At 40.3% G+C, this 21386-nt stretch overlaps 1 protein-coding gene across 2 annotated transcripts in view; it reads left to right on the top strand.

Moving 5' to 3' along the window:
- Positions 1-21386, top strand: part of TTC39B (tetratricopeptide repeat domain 39B) — a 75697-nt gene that overhangs the window by 16152 nt on the left and 38159 nt on the right. Inside the window, exon 2 of one of the 2 annotated variants that reach the window (XM_033085414.2) lies at positions 11101-11135. In XM_033085414.2, the coding sequence (XP_032941305.1) occupies positions 11101-11135 (35 nt within the window). Of the gene's footprint in view, positions 1-11100; positions 11136-17601; positions 17935-21386 lie in introns of those variants that run through there. The other variant, XM_033085412.2, reaches the window with a different exon arrangement.

Below are 21386 nucleotides of genomic sequence, written 5' to 3'. Positions count from 1 at the left end.
CTGGCACTCCTGCCCACCCCCGGTGTCGGCAGGAGTGGCTCGGCGCAGCTGCAGGGCCGCCTCCCTCTTTCGGCTCAGTGCTGCTGCGATGCTGTTCCACCTCGCGGCTCCGTGGAGCCGCCCTGCCATTCCCTTGCTTGGCTCGGCACTCCTGCTGTGCCGTTCCCCCTCGTGGCTCCGTTGTGCCGCCTTGCTGTTCCCCCTTGCGGCTCCGCGGAGCCACCCTGCCACCCATCCTCACTCGGCTCGGTGGCCTGGCTCCCCTACTACCCATCCTAGCTCAGCTCTGCAGCACCGCCGCCCTGCCGCCCGTCCCTTGCTTGGCTTGGCAGTGCCGCCACTTCTCGCCCCTTTCCGGCGACTGCATGGGCTGCGCCACCACTTTCCTGCACCCAGCGGCTCTTTACTTCCCCCGCGGCCGGCAGCGCCCAGCGGCTCTTCGTTCCCCCCACACCAGGGCAGGGGCTGGCACTGGCTCCCTCCCTCCCCGCGCAGCTCCTGCCTGGCCGTGGCCGCCCGCTCCCGCCCCTCCTCGCGACTCAGCGCTCCCGTGGCACCACCCCCCCATTGCGGCTCACACTTCTGGGGTGGCAAATGTCGTAACTTTGTACATCATATAAGGTGCACCGGACTATAAAGCGCACTTCTGGATTCGGGGGAAAATTTTAGTCAAAAGGGTGCGCCTTATAGTCGTGAAATTACTGTACCCTGTGTCTCTGAAATTACATTGTATCTATGTCATGAAAAATAGTAACTGAATAGTTTTATTTGGAAACCCACAGAAGTTTACTAAAAGTTTATTGTTAAGCCATGTGGCTGAAAGTAGGAAAGTATCAGATTGGTCTTGCAGCAGTGATATCTCATCCATGTTTGTGTCCAGTGTCCTGGAAAACACAGCTTTCCTAGCTGTACCTAGTACTTACTGGTTATGGTGTTGGAATTATTAGGACTAGAAAGATGTAGTAGAACTCTGGCTAACTTTATAAATGTAATAAATAGCATCCTAAAATTATTTTTGATTTCAGTAGGGTTTTATCAATTTCTGTGTAATGACTGAATGATGGTGCAAGATTTTGTAAAAACTAATGAGCTTCTCACGAAGTTCTTGCAATACTTAGAGGTTTGACTGCTGCAAAAAGAATTAATTTGATTGAATAATCTTTCTTATGGCTAGGAAGGACAAAGTTAGTGTTTTTTCTTGCATAGCATTCATTTTGTGAAGAATGCTTGTGTCTTCTTTCTGTCTTCACAGGCTCCTTAGTTGCCTTTACATTCTTCTCAAGTCTCTCTTCCTACAATACGAAAAGGAAGATGTATCCAGACAAGGTGGTTGTTTGTATTTATATTTCAGTTTAGGATTCCTTGGCAATCAGTTTTATGTAATGAAGTTGACCAAGAATAGAAGCATATGCAGTATTGGTCGAGATTTTCTATGAGGAGCGTACTTTGTGCAAATGTACTGAATGTCGAATTCTTGGTTGACTGTGAGGTTTGTTTGTTCTGTTGCATTTTGGTTTGTCTTTTCTGGTACCACTTTCAAATAGATAGAAACTACAGGACACTGCTTTGGTCTTGGGGATGACCAAGGATATTTGTGTGAGACAGACAGGAAAGTTGATCAGTTAGGGAGATCAAAACTTTATTGCAGCTGTGAAATTCTATGCTACTACCCTATTCTGCCTCCTGTGCAGAAACAACTACAGGTTGAGTAGCAAGATGGTGCCACTGTAAACAGTAAGGAAACTTGTCTTGAAGTTTAGTCAGCTTTTAACTGAAACTCTATTCTGCTTTCTTGTGCAGCATGTTGGATATGAATCTGAGCATGGATAACTGTTGACAGCAGCCATTTAAAAAATGTAAAGCAGTCATACTTGGTGAGCATGTAACTGAATCTGCTGATTTCCAGTTTTCAGTCTTGAGGGAGAGGTGCCGTTTAAAACAGCAGAAGCTTGTGGTTGTTCACAGCAGGTGAAAGTAATGTCAGTTTATTAAAATGTGACTACCTGGTGCCCCAGCTTTACAAGCTGGTTCAGAAAAACCATCTTGAGGTTGCCTCTGGTAAGCAACCAGCCTGATGGCAACATCTTGCAGTTCCTTTGGTAGAGACGTCATTTTGATCCTGCCCTGGTTTATACAGTATGACTGTCTAAGAGTTGTCTGGCTTGTGTGCAGCTGAAGGCAGAGTAGGAGCTGTCCTCTTTCTATAACATTAGCTGCTCTAAATTATAGTAATTGTTTTCATTTCCAAAGGGCATTTCCAAAATGTCCTTTCTTTGTAAAAATGGAGGGTCAATTTTTTTAAGACTCAATTTTCTTGTATCTTATGGAAATTTTTGGGTGACCAGCAGCATCAAAAGGCCACTGTTTTCCAGACTGTAATAGAGAAACCTGGTTACTGACATCTAATTTTTGAGCTAAATGACACTGAAATTTGTTTTAATTTCTAGTTGTTCACCAGCTCTTTAGTTAACCTAACTTCTACGAAAAGTGAATTTTACCTTACCAGTTCTTAATTTCTTCTTAGTGTGTGGGTGTGTTTCTAGGGTTGTGATATTTGATGTTTTGTTTTGGTTTTGTGGTTTTGTTTTAGCGGGTTTTTTTTGTTTTTGTTTTTTTTTTTTTTTTCCCTGCTAAAGCATGACTCTCAACCACATCTTGAATTGCCAAGTCTGATCTTTGGCTTCTGACTACTGAAGTTCTTCATCTGCAGTGGAAAACACTTCCATGTCAAAACAGCCACTGTTGTCTGTCCACACAACTCTCTAGAAAAACACTGGCATTTTAGGCAAACAATCTTCAGAATTTTTAAAAAGCAGATGAGTTATATTTATAGTTCAAACCAATAAATCTGAAATCTGAAATGATATGTAACTACAAAAAATATGTGCATTTTTTCTTCTAGATAAATTAATTTCAATTTTTACTTTTCATGTGAAAATTGGTTGTGCTGTGTAGAGCACAACTTGTGCATTTCCATTCCATTCTTGCTGCCTCCAGGCTATTTCTGTCTCTGGCAAGGGGAAATAATTTTCCTGTTTTGTAACAGCTTCATCTCCTTCCCCTTTGAATTGAGTGTTATTCATGTCTTTCTGTTCCTAGGCTATTAATTGTTAATACCAGGATCTGGTGTTGAAGTGTCAAATAAAGTATGTGTAGGGACAGAGATGAGGAGTTAGAGATATCTTTTCCTTCTTCTGTTCCCCCAAGTTGTTTCTCTGCCAAGGCAACACTGAAATTGTTTTTCTCCTATGTTTGGGAATTTTTTTGACAGTAAACATTAAGATGTAGTTTAACTTCCATGTTATTTTCTGCTGGTTTGTAGAGTAGACTGCTCTTTTCTGTAAGAAATTGGTATGAAGTTTAATGAAGCAGTAGCTAAAAAGTTAGGATTTTTAAGCACTTTGTAATGCAGAGTATTGCCAGTTCTGCAGAAATACTAGGAAGTGAAAAGCGTCTTATATTTTTGAGATGAAACCTAAATTTTATTTGGCTCATCAAAATACTTATTCTTTACATTAATACATTATTAATTAGCTGAAGATATGTGCCAAATTAGCTTTTGGGTCTTGCTGTAATGCTGGGTATTTTTGTTTCTTAGCATATGAGAAAATATGCAGTCCTGGGTTGTATTTTCTCATGCAACTGCCCGTTTAAGCAACAGTTGAATTCTGTGACTGTGTCTTACGTCACTGTCATCCAGTTGTTAATATGCAGGAAAGGTGTCCATAAGAAATTATATTTCGTAAGTAGTGTTCTCAGAAATACTTTAATTTTTTTAGTTTGTGCAGGTACAGTCTGCAGTTTGTCGATGTATGTAGCTGTGTCACCCTACTTAACTGCAGATGAATCAAACCTGATTTTTGTAGCTGAATGTATTTATTTTGGACTGAGCAGTCTTACAAACTAAACTTTCACTTCAAGACCAGTGCGTTACTCTGTTGTTCATCTCCATCATTCTTTTTTTGTGAAGTAGTAATTTCTGATATTTGATGCCTCAGAGTATTGTCCACAAAAATCAGATTTGTGGACTAATGTGCAACAAGCTAGTAATTACACAAGAGAGGCATGGATTATTTATTTCAGAGTTGCACAAGCCTGGGTGCTCTCCCAGAATTCCCATGCCCTTATTTTTACACACAGATTTCAGTGTTAGCAACCTCCCAAGTACAGCCCCTCTATTTTGTTTTAGTGATTTCCAAACAAGTTACGTAATCCTAGGGATGTGTCTTCACCTGAGCAAGGGTATTCTTGACTTGTACATTTGGGAGTTTTGCTAATTGTGTTGCTGTTCTTCATTTTCCAGCTTCTGTTAGCTGTTCTCAGTTCAGTCAAATCAACTAAGGAGAGAGATAGCTGCTGTTTGGTATCCTTGAGTAATGTTCTAAGGCGCTTCCATATTGTTATAATGTTTGGTAAGTTTTAAATGTGCAGTGGTTTTAAGTTGTCACTTCTGTGGACCGGGAATATAAAATTCGTAGCCACCAGTTTCTTTAAATCATTTTTAATGCAGTCCCGGCTAAGGAGAAACACATTATGACAGAATTTCCTAACAGAAAAGGGGTAAAAAATTGTATCTATTTATACTGTGTTCCATTTGATGATAAAAGTGTGTGGTAACTGCTGGCTTAGAGAAGCTGTTTGGGAAGCTGGCGTCCTTGTTGAAATGAAGACCATATAGAAGGTCTTTCTTCTGTTTCTCAGTTCATATTATAAGCATTGTAGGTCAGTTTCTTCTTATACCTCGCCCATGGTTGCATGTTTTTCCTGTGTACAGTATTGTCAAGGGAAAAGAGGTTTAATACATGCTCCCAGATGCAACGTACATACTAGTGTTGTTTTGGCTGGGTCTGCCAACCTTTAGCCAGGATCAATAGGAAGCCTCTTCTGTGATTTTAGAAAGCTGATTCTCAGCTTGTCCGCTAAGTTTTATTTAAAATCCCTTAAATCCTTTGAATCCACATACAGAATGATAATTTTAACATGAGAATTTTAAAGTGAAAGGTGTGTTATCCTTCATTTTCAGTTGAGAAATTTTAGACCTCTCAGTGAAACCTTTCTCTCTTCATGTAGAATCCAGTTACTGACTTTCAAACTGGTAACTGAGCTTTCCATGGGCAGCCACAGGCAGTGAGTGGGCAGGGCAGCATACCTGAGACCAGAGACTGGATTTCCTGTGTGTCATTTTCACCTATCATTGATTTCTTTTTAAAGAAGGATGATGTGGGATTCAATTACAAAAGACAGAAGAGTGAAAAAGTAGTTAGATATACCCATACTTGAACAGAAGTTTTGACAAAAGTATCTTGAAGTGCATGTGCTCGCTAAGTATGCAACTGTCTTCATAGATTCCTGTGCTTTGCAATATCTTAATATATGGGCTTCCCAAAGGAGGGTGTTACTGATAAGTTTATGGTTTTTTAAATCACCTTAAAACTGTTGTTTCTTAAATAAGTATTTTAACAGTATTAAATTCTGGGTAGGAATTCATGATCATTTTATGTGATCTCATTTATCTGTTGAATTAATAAGGACCCTTATTCATATTATATTTTTATTTCTGAGATAATACAGTAATTTCACGAATACAAGCCGCACCAATTTGACCAAAATTTTGGTGGAAACCCGGAAGTGCGGCTAATATTCCGGGGCGGCTAATCTATTAACAAAATTCTAAAAGCTGCCAACACGGAAGTGAGAGCCCGCGGCAGCCCCAAGCCAAGCTGGAGCCCGGCCGGCCCCGGCAGAGGTGGGAAAGCCTGGCAGAGGCGGGGCCAGCAGTGTGGGGGCGGGCGGCAGAGCCTGAGCCAGCAGGGCGGGGCAGGGGGGGCGGCAGAGCCTGAGCCAGCAGGGCGGGGGAGCCTGGGAGAACTGGGGCTAGCAGTGCAGGGGAGCATGGCAGAAGCAGGAAGGCCGGCGGGTGGGGCTGCCTGGCAGCGGGGGAAGCCCAGCAGAATCGGGGCCAGCAGCGTGGGGGAGCCCGGCGGTGCGGGGGCCTGCAGTGCCGGCCAGGGCGAGGAAACGCGGCGGCGGTGCAGACGGGAGGGGGCGGCCGGCGAGCCTGGTGGCGGCGGCGGCAGCCCTGCCGGCGGGGTGAGCGAAAGCGGCGCTCGCGAAAGCGGCGCTCGCGAGGCGCGGTGCTCGCGAGGCGCGGCGCAGGGCGAGCGAAAGCGGCAGCGGGGCGGCCGGCGAGCCCGGCGGCGGCAGCCCTGCCAGCCGGGCGAGCGAACGCGGCAGCGGGGCGGTGCTGACGGGAGAGGGGGGCCAGCGAGCCCGGCGGCGGCGGCAGCACCACCCGGCCAGCCCCGCCGAGCCGTGGCGCTGAGCTGGGCCACCCGACCCCGTCGGCAACCATGAGCGAGCCGAGCCTTCCTGGCCCCGCCCCGAGCCAGTAAAGCCCGCTATGCCGCGATCCTGTTACTAATTGGCCAATTTGTGAAAGCTGCGCACGGATTCTCGCGACGAACGAAAGTGCGGCTAATATTCGGGGTGCGGCTTATCTATTGACAAAGACAGCAACATTGTCGAGGCACCGGGGGTGCGACTTATAATCCGTGCGGCTTGTATTCGTGAAACTACTGTACTTTTGGTGGGGCTTCTTTTGCTTTGCCCAAACAGTATGGACTCCAAATTGTGGCTGGTTTATCTAGATTGTATTGGTTTATCTAGATACTATTGGATTTATATTTCTAAAGTTATGTTATTTTCAATGGGGAGAATCTAGATGTGATAGTCATACTTTGTCAGAAATCTGAATTTTAAAGGGAATAGTTTAGGTTGATCACATTGGCTAGCTTCAGTTGGAAAAGAGCTGTGTTTAAATACTTAGCTTGATAAAACATTTAGTGAACTTGAAACAACAGTTTAGGAGTCACAGGATATAGTCTGAAATTTGAGCTGATTTATGATGACTGTGGAAGTAAGAGTTCACATTTGATGCTTCTAATAAGCAAGGCCAGAACTTATTTCTTCTTCCAGTGCATTAGAACAAAAGTATACGTACTGATAGGTACAGTAATTTCACGAATACAAGCCGCACCAATTTGACTAAGATTTTGCTCCTAAACCGGAAATGCGGCTAATAATCAGGAGCGGCTAATACAACCTCAGAAGTGCCTGCCAGAGTGCTGAGCCGAGCAGCTGCAAAGTCGGCATTTTGCGATTGTTACAAATCGCTACTTTGTTGCACCGCGGGTGGAGCCTGGCTCCGTGTAGGCAGAACGGGGGGCGGGGAGAGAGGCGGGAGAGCTCTCTTTCCTCCTCTGCCACAGCCCAGGGGAGAGACGGGGGGGGGGCCCGGCGCCGCCATTGCTGCAGCTCGGGGAGGAGAGGGGGGACCCGGGCCGGCCCTACCGCGGCCGGGGGAGGGGGGGGGGGGGGACCCGGGCCGCCCCTACCGCGGCCCGGGGAGGGGGGGGAAGCGCCCGCCGCCATTGCTGCGGCCCGGGGAGGGGGGGGGGGAAGCCGGCGCCGCCATTGCTGCGGCCCAGGGAGGGGGGGGGGGAAGCGCGCGCCGCCATTGCTGTGGCCCGGGGAGCCGACGGGAGCCCCGCGCAGCCATTGCCACGGCTCGGGGAGCCGACGGGGTGCTTTGTCCCCGCCCGCCGCCGCCGCGGCAGGAGCGGGGAAACTCCGTCCCTGCCCGCCGCCGGCGCCACGGGCGCGGGAAAGCTCCGTCCCCGCCCGCCGCCGCTGCCGTAGGAGCAGGGGAAGCTCCGTCCCTGCCTGCCACCGCGGGGCAGCGCCGACCCGGGGTGACCGAGCCCAGGGGCAGCGGCGGCCGGCCCCGAGCGGCAGCACCGTGCTGGCCCACCTGGCCCCGTCAGCGGCCCCTAGCGGGCCGAGCCTGCACAGCCTTAGCTCAGCCAGTAAACCCCGCCCTCCCGCCGTTCTGTTAATAATTGCACGCGGGTCCTCGCTGCGAACGACAGAGCGGCTTATATTCGTGTGCGGCTTATCTATGGACAAAAACCAAAATATTTGCCAACACCCAGAGATGCGGCTTATAGTCAGTGCGGCTTGTATTCGTGAATTTACTGTACTCTATATTAGTTGAAGAAACTTCCCTTACGTGCTGCTTTTGTGAGGCTTGAGAGGTGAAGTACCTGCTGTGGGTGGTTTCTGTTCTCATTGCTGGAGTACAGGAACGCTTCCTTTTTCTGCATTAGTACACTGTGTACATTTATGTCTCTGTCTGACTTTGACTTTCTTTGCTTCACAAAATGGTAATATCTCTAAGTTATGTAAACTTAATTGTTTAAGCTTGCTTGCGTCTTGAAAAAGATACATCATGAAGATATAAAGAAATAATGCAATTATTTTAAAAGTGTGTGATTCAATAAACTTAATTTCGAGACAGCTTTATTTTGCTATATCTTGTGCTACAGATTTTGTGAAATCTGTAGAAGAAGTCATGCCATCTAGTGGCAGTTTTACATATATATGTGTGTTTTAAATTATTGGATGGACGTGTACTCTGGAAAAAAGTGCACTGAATCTGTGGATTGCAGCATTAACCGGCATTGTACGGATGGAGATAGTTGTTAAACTGTTTCTCTTGATACTAGATTATGTGTTTACATATTTCTTTTTCTGAGTAGAATGTCTGAAAAAAGGCTTTGTTGTACTTTTTTGTGCATTTAACTACAGTTCATATTTCCTGAGGATTTGTGCTGTATGCACGTCCTGTGGACAGGACACCATTATAAGAAGGACATACTGGAGCAGGAACTTTGGGATCTGCTGCAGTACAGACCTGAATCAGGTGAAGGAAATGAGTGAAGGACTGCATCCACTTCAGTTTCTTCAGCCATGTAAATAATGGAAATGGTGCTCTGTGCTAAGGTGTTGGGGAGACATGCATTCTTGAAGGAATTTGCCGTGGCCAATGCCTTACAATGCCCTTCATTGGTGCTAAGGACAACACTTTCTTTGCATTAAATAACCTGCTTTACTGTAGACTGAAATGAGCAAGCACGTCTGGAAACTTGTGGCATCTCAGCTGTGTCAGCTGCAACCTGCAGCACTGGAATTAAGTGCAGCACTTGAAAATAGAAACGTTACTAGACCTTAACTGAATGCACAAGAATGTGTCTGTCCATGTTTTTGGTCTCCTTCCATAATCTGAAGAATAGACAGACTTTATCAATCACTTGATTTTATTTTTTGTATTGACATATATGCATATTTGTACACATTTATATGTTAAATACTGTCTTAGGCCTTTAAGATGCTGTGTATTTTATGTAACATTTCACTTTTTTTTTTTTGTTGAATGGGCTTAATTTACAAGTAGATTTAACAGACTACTGGATAAAAAGTTAATATGTTCTGAGTACTTTTTAGATAATTTATTTCTTGGTAGGAATGCGATCACTCCTAGGAGTGAAGTAGAAAGTGGAATTGTGCTCAAAAAGCAGTGAGTGTATTTTGCTTGTTTATTCTGCTGAATTTCTTCTCTTGTCTCGCGAAGTGTCTCAAGGAGGCAATTAGTCTTTAGTGAGGGAGTTTATTAGAAGACTGGTGACTTCTATCAGTGTCTGGGGTGAGCCATGGGTAACAGAATGTCTGTTTAGGATGTTCCTGTTGGTTTCTATGCAGCTTTCTGAAACTCCAGTTCTCCTCAGATCAGGAGGATTATTTAATTGGCTTTTTCTGAGTTCTTTTAAGTTCCCCCTGTACTTGGCACTGGTGAGCCCACTCCTGAAATTCTCTGTTGTGGTTTAGGCCCCTCATTCCAAGACAGACACTGAGGTGTTGTGGTGTGTCCAAAGAAGGACATGGAACTGGTGAAGGGTCTGGAGCACAAATCCTGTGAGGAGGGGCTGAGGAAGTTGAGAGTGTATAGCCTGGAGAAAAAAAGACTCCAGAGAGATCTTACGACTCTACAGCTAACTGAAAAGGCTTGTACAGAAATGGGGATCAGTCTCTTCCAAGAGTCTTCCTGGAATGTGTTAATAATCTGTTCCATCATGCTTCTGTTTTTTCTTAGGAAAGAGCAGAAATGACAGTTACTAGTAGGAAATAGTTTGTGTTTGAAGAGTGACTGAGTTAGTTACTAGTCTTTGGCTCACAAGAGAGATGAGTTGAATGATGTAACAAAAGCTTTCAAAATTTTAAGTGTCAAGAAAAAAGCAAGTACGAAATGATTCTTTACTGTTTTTGAATAAACTAAACTAGGGATTGTTAAACAAAGGTGGTTGGAGCCAGGTTCTTATTTTGCATGAAATGGGTGTCAGGCTCATGAAATTCCTTACTAATACTATAACTCATGAATAAAACAAAGTCTGCATGGGATTGAGGAAATCAGACTTGTACTTGGAACAGAGATCTAATGAAAATCACAAAATGGACAAACTATTTAGACCTGGCACACCCAGAGTTGCCAGAGGCTGGAAAGTGTGAGGTGGAGAGAGATATGTGAAGGCTGTTTGCCTGTTTGTCCTTGCAGTACACTTCTAGAGCCTAATTTTGGAAACTGGATACAGAAATAAATTATCTTTGAGCTGAACTGTTCTGCTTATTTTTACGTTTGTGCATTTCTTCTTTTATTTCAGTTTGAAATTTGAACCTAGGTTGAAAAAGCTTTGAATCTAAGTGGAAATAAACAACTTCTAGATTTCTGGACTAAGCTATTCACATAACTGCTTTTGATGTGTGAGCTGACTGTATGTACACAGTGTCATGCATTCCAGATCTCTTGTATGTACTCTGGCCAGCCTGCATATCAGGTATATGCATAGAACACTTCTGTTTCATGTGGAGATACTGTTTAGCTAGTGCATCCTGAATACATCACATGTGCTGCACAAACTCTTGAGGCATAAGCCTGTATTGCCTTCTGTGATTTGCACAGTGGAAGTTTAGAATTAAAAAGGAAAAATATCTTTGCTTTTATTTAGCTGTAGTCTGATGTAGTAGGCCCATAGGAAATCTCTCTGTATAATGATTTGCAGTGAAAGCTTAGCAAACAGTCAGTAGACTGTGAATATTCTGATGATTACTGTCTGGTGCAGAAGTAAGTGCTGTCTGGTAGTGGTAAATTTCTGCTGTGTTACAAAATATATACACATTAGATTGAAACTTTTTTTTTTTCTTCTGCAGGAAAGCTTTGAAGATGCTTATGAAAACATCCCCGTGTAAGTAGAATTTTTTAAAATGTGTGTTCCTTAAAACTCCTTATACAGAAATGGAATACTGTGTGCACACCGTTCCGGGGAAGCATAATTTTATATGCATTTACTATATTCACATTTTTCAGAGCAGTTAAAGTCCTCAAGACTTTAGAAACTGAAGTGTAATTAGGTTGATGTATGTGATGAAATATATGTCAACAAATGTGAAAATTGTAAAGAATTAAAAATAGGAAATCGAGTAACTTAGTTACATACTGACAGCTCCAGACATTTTTGCATGGTGAAAAAATCGTTGCTTAACATTGTTAGGAAAACTTTGGATCCCACGTTATGCAAGACCATCTAAGCAAAATTTTCAAATGGAAATTGCTGTGTCTTACAATGTAATGCTGCACAGATGTTCCCCTATTGAAGTGAGGTACAGTCACTTCTCTGGTGTAAAATCTCATGCCAAAACTACACTTTTATTAAACTGTAATGAAAACACATTATGCTCTCTGTGTTTTTAGCTTTTCTCTAGGATTTTATTGCATCTTTGTGCCATGAAGCACAAGAGAATGGGACTTCTGCTAATATCCTCAGACTGCTAAAACACCTCTAGACCCAGCAGTGGGTTGGACTGAACTTTATGGCCAAAACATCCATGCTCTTGGCAAATTATATTTTACAGATTACCAGACCTCTGTTTGTATGTTACCTAGAGTAGTAAGGTCTGATCTGCGTAGAACTGAGAAAAATTAAACATCATTTCCTGACACTCAGGAGGAAACAAGAACCTGATATGTTCAAGTTGAGAATTCTTCATGTTAATGATTGCGTATTTTTCCTTTGACTGCCTTGCAGTTTGTGGATGATTGAGTAACTAATCTCTTTGACCGCCCTTTTCCCCTGGGACAGGGACAAGATTAACTTTGAAATACTGTGTGAGAATATTTATCCAATACTTGTTCCTTCCATGAGAAACTGGTTTTGTTACTTTCTATTGATGTCTATGCTGGGCGTGTTTGTTTATTTTTGGCATGCAGAGCTTTGATTTGTTCTTCGTGAGTGTCTTGTCTGTGTTCATAGTTGTCTTACAGATAGTTTTTGTAATAGAAATTAGGATGTCAGTTTATTCTGGCTGATATTGCCTCCATCTGCAATAAGCATTGTATGGAAGAGTTGATGAAAGATGATGGATAGAATATTAATGGGACAAAAAATTTGTTGTTACTTAACATCACATTGAACATAGTGAATGTGTGTATATTCTTTTATATCTGGGCAGGATTCTTCACTGGATTAGACTCTATCAAATTCTTTTGAAGATATGGCTATTTAAAAACATGTCTAAGGAACTGAAAAAAATATTGGAATGTTTTGTGAAAATCTTCAATCTTCTCTTTATTGAAATGCTTTGACTGTAGTTTTCGAATTATGCTAGTAGTTTGCGTCAGGGAAAACCTTTTATAAATCTAATGTCATACTGCTTGTTCCTGACCTTTCTCTATTAATAGAGAATTAATTGTTGTTTTTTCATTACTATTTTGAAACAATGAATGGCCAGAGGTTTAAGCTTCTGGGACGCTGTCTCTATTTTTTTGGTTTAGCTGTTGATAATATTTACTTTCATAATTTTTGTGTGTCAGTGTTTCGTTTTTTCTTATTTTGAGTAGGAAGGTGGCGTTGTTAAAGCTCTGTGATGATATGCCTGGCATTGGTTTGAGTGCTGTGTTGCAGTTAGTTATATCCAGTTGAATTTAACTAATTTAACTAATTGACCCTTTTTATAAGGAGTTGTGTCAACAAAACTATCGTTTACTTTTGAGATCAGTTTTCGTTCAGACTCTGTCAGATCATTTTGTTGGTTTCAAGAAATGGGAAAGAATGTGTAACAACCATATCTTCACAGTATTTTGTACACCACTGCAAATCTTAGTGTCAACTATGTATAGAGTAACACAACTCTGTATTTTGCACCAGTAGATGCTGGTGAATGGTTTTGCCAATCCAACTTGACTTTAACTGTCTTTATTCTTTAAATATTACTGCTTATCTACAAATACCAGATTGTGCAGATTAGATGTTGAAAGGGCAGTGAGTTACCTTAATATGATAAAATCCTTCCCTAAATCTCATGTGCTGGCTGTCATATCTGAGGACAGGCCCAGGAGGAAATTAGTCTTTGTTCCACTGGTTTAAATGTATTAGATTCTCTAGTTCTTTTGTCATCTTCTACTCATGGTAGCTGCTGTAGATACAAGCAGCAACTCCAAAACAGGTAATGTTCACAAAATATTTGCTTCATAGAAGCATGAAGAAAGCTTTAAATAGAGTAAATTACTGTACATTTGTTTACTGGTGCTAAAGCTGAAGAAAGGCTATTACAGGAGGTCACTCTGCCATTTTAATTAAAGCAAGCACTAGCATTTAATATCTTCTCTGCCCGCGAAATTAACTGAGTTTTCAAAGTACTGGTTTGATAGTAACACTTGATAGACCATCTTCAACCTTTCAAAGATAATAGGTGGAGTATACGTCAATGCACCATTACCTGTTTGTCTTACTGTGGAACTAGTTTGGTTGGCATATTCTGTTGTAAAAGGAGCTGAGTTACTGGAGACAAACTGTGATTTCTGTTGAGGAAATTGAAGCTTCTGCCAAGAAGTTTTGTGGTGGTAGGCTTCTGTTTACCATTTTTCCACTGAAATGTCTGCTTCCACGTTTTGGGCTGGGCAGATGTGTTTGACAAAGTTACTTAATGCCTGTCAAGCATCTACAGGTTCAAAACCATATGTAGATGAAACAGATTTGTGTGTGGTTTATTCTTTTATTTAATGCTTGTTAAAAATGCCTCAATACCTAAATCTTACTGTGGAAAAACTACAACTTTAGTCTTACTGAACAAGGTAATTCTCTACTTCTTTGAATTCTTTTCAATTTATTTTTACTGCCATAATTTTTACTCAAATTATTCTGAAAAATCTCTTAGCAGAACGCAGATATTCATGTTTTCTATTACCAGAGTGTAATTTTCAAAATTATATTGTCTTTGGCTTTACAACAAAATTGAAAGTGGCTTGAGTTCTCAAGAATTTTTAACCATCACCATGTTATGCTTAGCATGTACTGACCTTGCCACTGGTATTTCAATTTTTGTATATATTTTATCCTCTGAAGTTCTCAATTTTTTTAGGACATGTATGAAATATTAATTTTGCTGGTATTCCTCCGTCTCATTTTATTTGCTGTTCCTTAAAATGTCACCTGTATGTGAAAGGAAAAAGTAGCCATCAAGTTGCTATGTTTGTCCATGCAGTCTTCCTTGGATTGCCATGCAGTCTTTCTCTTCGAGGTAAAGGCAAAGAGAGTGCCTTTATTTACTACCACGCCAGTATCAGAGGCTTATGGAAATGAATAGCAGCATTTATAGCAATTGTATTATGACAGCTGTGTGGGTATGTTTACAGAAGATGCTTTGTAGTTGTCTTTGGTAAGAAACACAGTAGTCTGCCTGACTGCTGCAAGCAGCTCATATGCAGAGGAAGTCTTCATGTTAGAAATTTCAGACACCAGACCTTGAGTTGTCATGAGTGGAAAGATAGTGAGATCTTACTTAAACACAGTTAAAACATGAAGTATTGAAAAAAGTGGGAGCTTGCATTCTGTAAGGAAAGCAGATAGATGACTTTTGATCAAGAATGAAACTCTTGGGATTTTGTGTCTTTACCAGTGTCAGCAAAAAGAGACATACTTCATTGACTCTCTTTTGCATTTTCTTTGTCTACCCGAAGCTGTGTACTGTTAATCCTTGATCCTACCAAAGCAGCTCTGTGTGGTATTACTGGAGTGATGGATTAAGGGCCAGAAGCGTTTAAGGAAGTTAGAGCAGGTTATCCTTGTAATCTTAGATGTGTAGTTAAGATTTCAGTTACACCTGCACAAGTGAATGTTTTGTCAGTGAATGAAATTGAACAGTTAAGGAGATGACTCTAAATTCAAATTTTATTTTGAAGCCAACTACTTTTAGGAACTGTCTCTGCCTTCATAAGTTTAAACTTGCATTCTGGAATTGTCTTGAGATGGTGACAAGCAGCTGTAGCAATTTAAATGATCAAAATTTAATTTTCTGATGTTTGACCCTTAAGGTTATTTGAAAAAAATTCCAGTAAAGGCAATTCTTCCATAGCTGCATAAATATAAAAATATGACACACTAGCTACTTTATATTGTGAATATATGTTTTATGTTTTTCACACCCTGTTACTCTTTTTGCAAGCCTTTGCTGAAAGGCTGGCGTACAGAAAGATACCACAGCACATTTTTCTGTTATCCCATATTCACCAAAAGAAATCTCTCTTAATTGAGCCCTAAATATTTCCTTGCTATTCTGTGGTGTGTTCTTTATTTGCAAATTAATTAACACTGTGGCTTTTAACTCTTACCGTATTTTTGGGGTGGGGCTTTCTGGAGACTTCTGGAATTTATTTAAGTATGATGTTGAAATCTTGTTATTATGCTGGAATGCATGATCATGTCTGTGTTTTCTTTCTTTAAACGTCTTTCGGGAAAATAATGTTTGTTCTGTGCTTTAATAAAGACTACATAACACTACATGTAGCCCTGCAGCTGAAGAATTGCCTTCTCTGAATAACTTCTGAGACTTGGAAAGCGATGTGGACTTACGGATTGGTGGTACAAACCATTAAGATGTAAATGCTTTAGATAAGAAACTGAAAGATGAGTTTTAACTCATTGATGAAGAAAATGAATAGATTAGTGAGATGTTTTGAAAGAAAATGGATTGAAACGCAGATTTACCTGTTTGTTTATTTAAGCTATCAAATAAAAAAAACAACCTGGTTTTTAATAGTTTTGATGTGTTTATGTCATGGTCACCCCTTCCCTGATGATTAAATGCTGTCTCGGAGTGTTTTGGGAAACAATCTGAGTGGAAGGTATAGTTGGTGTGTATTAGTTCATTTTCCTTTAAGTCAGTCCAGGGGAAAACTTTTTAGCCTGGATGCAGACAGAAAGCTTACTTTTGTCAGCTTTGTGGAAATGTTCTCCTGATTTACTTGGCTTTTTCTAGAAAATAGTTTCTGAGCCAACAAATGTGGACTGTCTGAAACTTACACTGTGTTAAAAGCAGAACACTGTATTGTTTTGTGGGGGAATTGAGTTGGCTTCTGTATGTTAAAAGCAGAACACTATATGTTTTGTGGGGGAATTGATTTGACTTCTGTATGACTGGGCAGCCTTGATTAAAACTTGTCTGCATGTATAGGCAAGGCCACAGAAATTCTGGCACTTTTACTTTCCCTACCCCTAATATTGTTATTATATTAACTGACAACATGCGTATAAGCACTGCTTCAAGTGACATGGTGGAAAACTTGTATCTCTGAACTCCTTGGTATTTAACACTACTGAGTCAAGTTTTTTGGGAAAGGCAGTATGTCCTGATTTTAAAGGTGATGTTGTCCATAAATTACAGGTGTCAGTCTCATCTCTTTGAAAGGTTTTCAAGATTTACGAAACCTTTTTTACCTGATCATAACCCTTGGTTCCCACAAGTGTTGTAGGAAATACTGTGCAATTTTCCCCAGTATGTTAAAAGTAAGAATGTTTTAACAAAAGTAAATTGTTTAAATAAACTAGTTTGAAGTATTACTACTGCTACTACTTAGCAAGCACCTGAAGTAAGTAAATGCAAACCTGTGTTTTCCTGCATTTTCCTTTAAAAGATTTGTTTGAGATATTTTTGTGAATAAATCTCAGTAACAGTAAATTTCATAACAGTAAACATAGCTGGAAATAGGTACTATTAGTCCAGTTGGTACAGCTTTAAAGAATACCTTTTGAAGGTGATAGTGGAGTAAGGACATAGTTTAATTGTCTGCTGCTTAGCTCCCAAGTACTGATCTTTCATCATATCTCGTCTAGAGAGATCAGACCAAGGGGATGAAAATATCTATGTTGTAACTGTTTTTCTGTTGACTCCTGCTTTCTTCTGTTGCAGCTGATATTCATGAAGAGAACTGTTTATTAACAGCTTTCTGTGTTAGTGATTTGTTTTGGTCATGGAACTCTAGCTAAAATTTGGATTTCTGGGGGAAAAATGTCAAAGGGTTAATTAAAAAAAAAGTGATGTTTAAGTACAAATAAAGTCAAATAAAGAAAATCAAACATGAGCTAGTTATTTTTCTTCAGTGTTGCTTGCTATCAACACTCATATTTGATCTAGTTTTCCTGCAGTTTCTGTAACATACTTTACTGCAGTTTCATTAGCATACTTTTTCTTTTCTGTCTGACTTTAATTGTGGCTTCTTTTTTTTATATTCAGGAAAAACTAAGGTAACTCCTGTTTGTCTTTAAATATAAATTACTTTGCGTTCCTCATGTCTCCATTTTCCCCTTGCAGTTAGGAGTGATGGATTAGAATTAGGCTGCAGCACAGATTGGGAGAATCTCCCAGCATCCTCTTCCTGCAGAGGCATCAGCTTCCAGCATTGACTGTAGCTGCTGCCACTCTCACTGACATTTCTTTTGAATTCGGCTATGGAGAGTGCCTCTGTTGCCAGCTGCTGGCATGGAAACTTTTATTCTTTTTGCTTGATAACTCATTAATGAAACATGATGGATATTGAGAAATAAAACAGAATCACTTTTCTTTTTATGCTTTTCTTTGTCTTTTGTCTTTTTGCTTTTTGCTTTTTTTTTTTTTGTGTATGTGCACACGGTGGAAAAAGAGTGAAAGAAGCAGCACTTATTTTTATGTAAGGACTGTATTTACATACCTGAAGTTAACTGAATTAATCCTGTAAGTATGTTATCTCTGCCTAATAGTCCTTGAAATCGTGAATGTGATAGTAAGATTTATGGGATTTTGTCTGTAAAAATTTGCTTTGCAATGTGCGTCAAACTAAAACATTGGTTTTTTAATATAGGTTTCCTTGAAGATAAAGGAAGGCAATGTATTCACAATGGGATTATGAAATAAATGTTTCTTGTCTGCACTTTGCAGTGAACAATGCTTTAGCGAGCAGAAGCTTCTCTGCTGATGTCAGTGCTTAATCAGCTCAGATGCTGTAGGTTGTAGAACACTGCAAGGTATATATTTTGTGAAGCCATTCTTTAAAATATGCAACAAACTTACAGCTACTTTTTTCATTTATAGGCTACGTCTTCTGATCCTGGTAACTGTGCTGATTTAACCATTTGAGGTTATATAATTCTTTACTTAAACATAAATAATTTATTTCATGGGATGCAGTGCAGTGCTGTCAAAGTATTAAATGTTAAGTATAATGCAGTGCTTTTAGAGACTTTAGTTATTTCAGAATACTTCCAGCATAGGCTGTAAGTTCACTACATAATAAATTCAAGTAAATTGGTTTGAAGTTTAGGAAGAGTGTCTTGCTAGGATCATGGTGTCCTAATTGTCTCTTTGGATCTGGGCCAATATTTGTGTGACGCAGTGTTAGTTCCATAAACATCTGGCCTGATCTGGTGTCCTACTTGCAGCATGATTTATTTTTTTTTTTTTCCATAGCAAGATAAGTGAATTTCTATTTGTTTAATGTAAAACTTCCAGTGAGTTGTCATTATTATTCATATATGCTGGCTCTTCAAGGAGGCTCTTTCTCAACCTATTTTCTTGTCAGTGTGGTATATTTAGATCTACTTTCTAGCAGAAGTGTTTAACACGTCAAAATTATGTATTTTGTATGGTGGACATCTATTTGTCTGTATTTGCATGCTATATATTAAGTTTTGGCAGTATCACTCTCTGCCTTATTCAGGGATCATTTTTGTACACTGTATTGCATGCACTGACCTCGGCTTGATTATTTGATTCAAACTCAGTCTGATAAGGAGTACTCCAACATAGTAAATTCTCAGTTTACCTGTAAAGATCTCATGTTAAAACTTATATCGAAAAATGCTGTCTAACCAGTGCTAGTGGGTTCCCTTAAATAAATCTGATAACCTTCTGTACTTGTGTGTGTTCCTATTAGTGTTGAACCGAAGAGTGTAAATCAGTTTTTTCTTCTACCTGCAAAACAGTACTGACACTTACTTGACTTTTCTTCCTTCTCAGTAAAACTGTGGTCGGTTCTGTGATCTGATTGTTTTCCTGGCAGTTTTTATGCATACATATATTTTGTGTCAGATTCATGCTGGTGTGGCTTGATATGTTTAAATTGGATTATTTTGTAATCATTTTAGTGATCAGATGAACTGTGTATGCCTATTCAGGTGGGTAAATATTAACCTAAGGAGTTGGCATGTCTTGCTTTCACAGTATGGCTGAGTTCTTACAGGAAATTTGGGTCTCCATTTCTGTGCACTGCAATTTGCTGTTGAACTGAAGAACTTTGGTGTCAGATAAAGCTACTAATGTTTCTCAGATGATAAAAACACTTGACTTGAAATAAATTGATTATTGGCTTACTGAATCTGAATAATGATCAGTCAGAAACTGAAACATTTGGCTATGCTTATATTTCTCTTCAAAAATACAAAGAAGATAGTAAAGTGGCTAGATATGTAGCTCGTGTTATTTTCAGAGTAGTAGACTGTTGGCAATGGTGGGTTGATGGTGAGCCAGCAGGATGAGCTTCATCTTGGCACTATATCCTGCGGCAACTAAGATTCAAGCAGATGGTCAACTTCGCCCAGGTTTTGTTCCTTTTTCCTTATTCTATTGCTTTGTTGCATCTGTATAGTAATATTTGAGGATACACCAATCAGTATTGTGGTGTTGAGATACGGCATTGGTAATTGATATGTAGATAAGCAAAATCCGTGTTTTAAATAAGACAAATACTAGGAAAGTTCCTTATCTCATCATCCCTCCCCTCTCCCTCAGTCATTGAAATTTCTGGAAGCTAAGCCTCCTGATCACTTTCTTGTAATCAATTGTTAGATTCCCATGAGTGGGCACTGTGGGTGCTGAGCTGTTTTCTGGCTAGAAGGCAATCCAGTGCATGCCCTCTTAAGTTGGAGACAACAAGACTTAGATGCAGAATGTAAAGCAAATAAACATTATTTGTCTCCTGATACATGGTGATCTGACATTTAAATTTCACGATCACATGAGACTTCCAAGAAGGTATTTTTGTTTGTATAAAGGTTTTTGTTTATTTGATGGTCTTTTAATGCATTTAATTTGTAGGACAGCGTTACAAATATTTCTGCTACTGTAAGCAGTAATAACTCCTAAAATAGAACATTGTCACCTGTAGGTAAATCTTTTTAGTTTAGAGGAGCTAAGACTGGAACTTCTAGCTCTACAAAGAAAGAGAGGGCGAACACTTTTCCTAAAATATTAGCTGGTTTCCCCAGTCCCCAGCTTCTGGTCTGTGTCTGCCATCCTTGCCCTTGCTTTGTTGTTACATTACATGTAACATTATACTGGATAATGTATAGCAATGGATCAATTAAAATCCTTTCTTCATGATATTCGGGTATGCTGTGAAAAGCTATCAGCTTGATTGTTTTTTGTCAATGCTAAGGTATAGATAAAAACTGTAAAGTCATTCTCAGCTCATTTTGATGCATATTATCTTAATAATTTTTGGTGCCTCCTTTTTTCTCCCTCAGTTACCTCTTCCCTTTTCACTGTTTTTCTGACAGCTCTAACTACTTTTCCACAGCTGTTCCTTTTGAAAAATAGTTTCCAGTGCTTTCTCTTTATGTATAAAAATGTGTACTATCAGCTAGCTACTGTTTCTTTTTGCTCTGCATCATCTTTTCTACCACAGCTGTAAGGTAAGGGAGAAGAAATAATTTTAAAAATCCTAACCCAAACAATAAAAAACCCTAAAACAATGAAACACACCCTGCCCCAGTGCAATCAAAGGAAAGGAAAATGATGTAGTGGTGAGTTGGCTTGATCATTCAAAGAATTGTGTAGGCAGATCCATTGGTATTGTGGCAATGATCCAGAAATTCACTGATACAGTTTTACAACTAGCTGGCTAAATACTGTTATCTCACAGTCAGGTACTGTTGAGGATGAAAGACCACCACCAATCTGAATTGGCTTCTACCATGATGTTTGCACAGATGCTGTTACCAGCTCTGTGGGTGGATAGGTGTCTCCAAAAATTCAAATGGAAGTGAGTACCAAGGAAGGTCTTGGGTAAGAACAATGCTGTTTGTCTCTCTGCTATAGAATTAGATTTCAAATGCTATGTAAGGAAGTGCTAAGGGACAAATAAGTGAAAAGAAGTGTATTACTGTGATGGTTTTGCGTGAATACCAAAC

Source organism: Catharus ustulatus, chromosome Z, assembly GCF_009819885.2.
Source record: "Catharus ustulatus isolate bCatUst1 chromosome Z, bCatUst1.pri.v2, whole genome shotgun sequence".
NCBI classification, from domain to species: Eukaryota; Metazoa; Chordata; class Aves; order Passeriformes; family Turdidae; genus Catharus; species Catharus ustulatus.
This window is presented reverse-complemented; position numbering and strand designations above follow the sequence as displayed.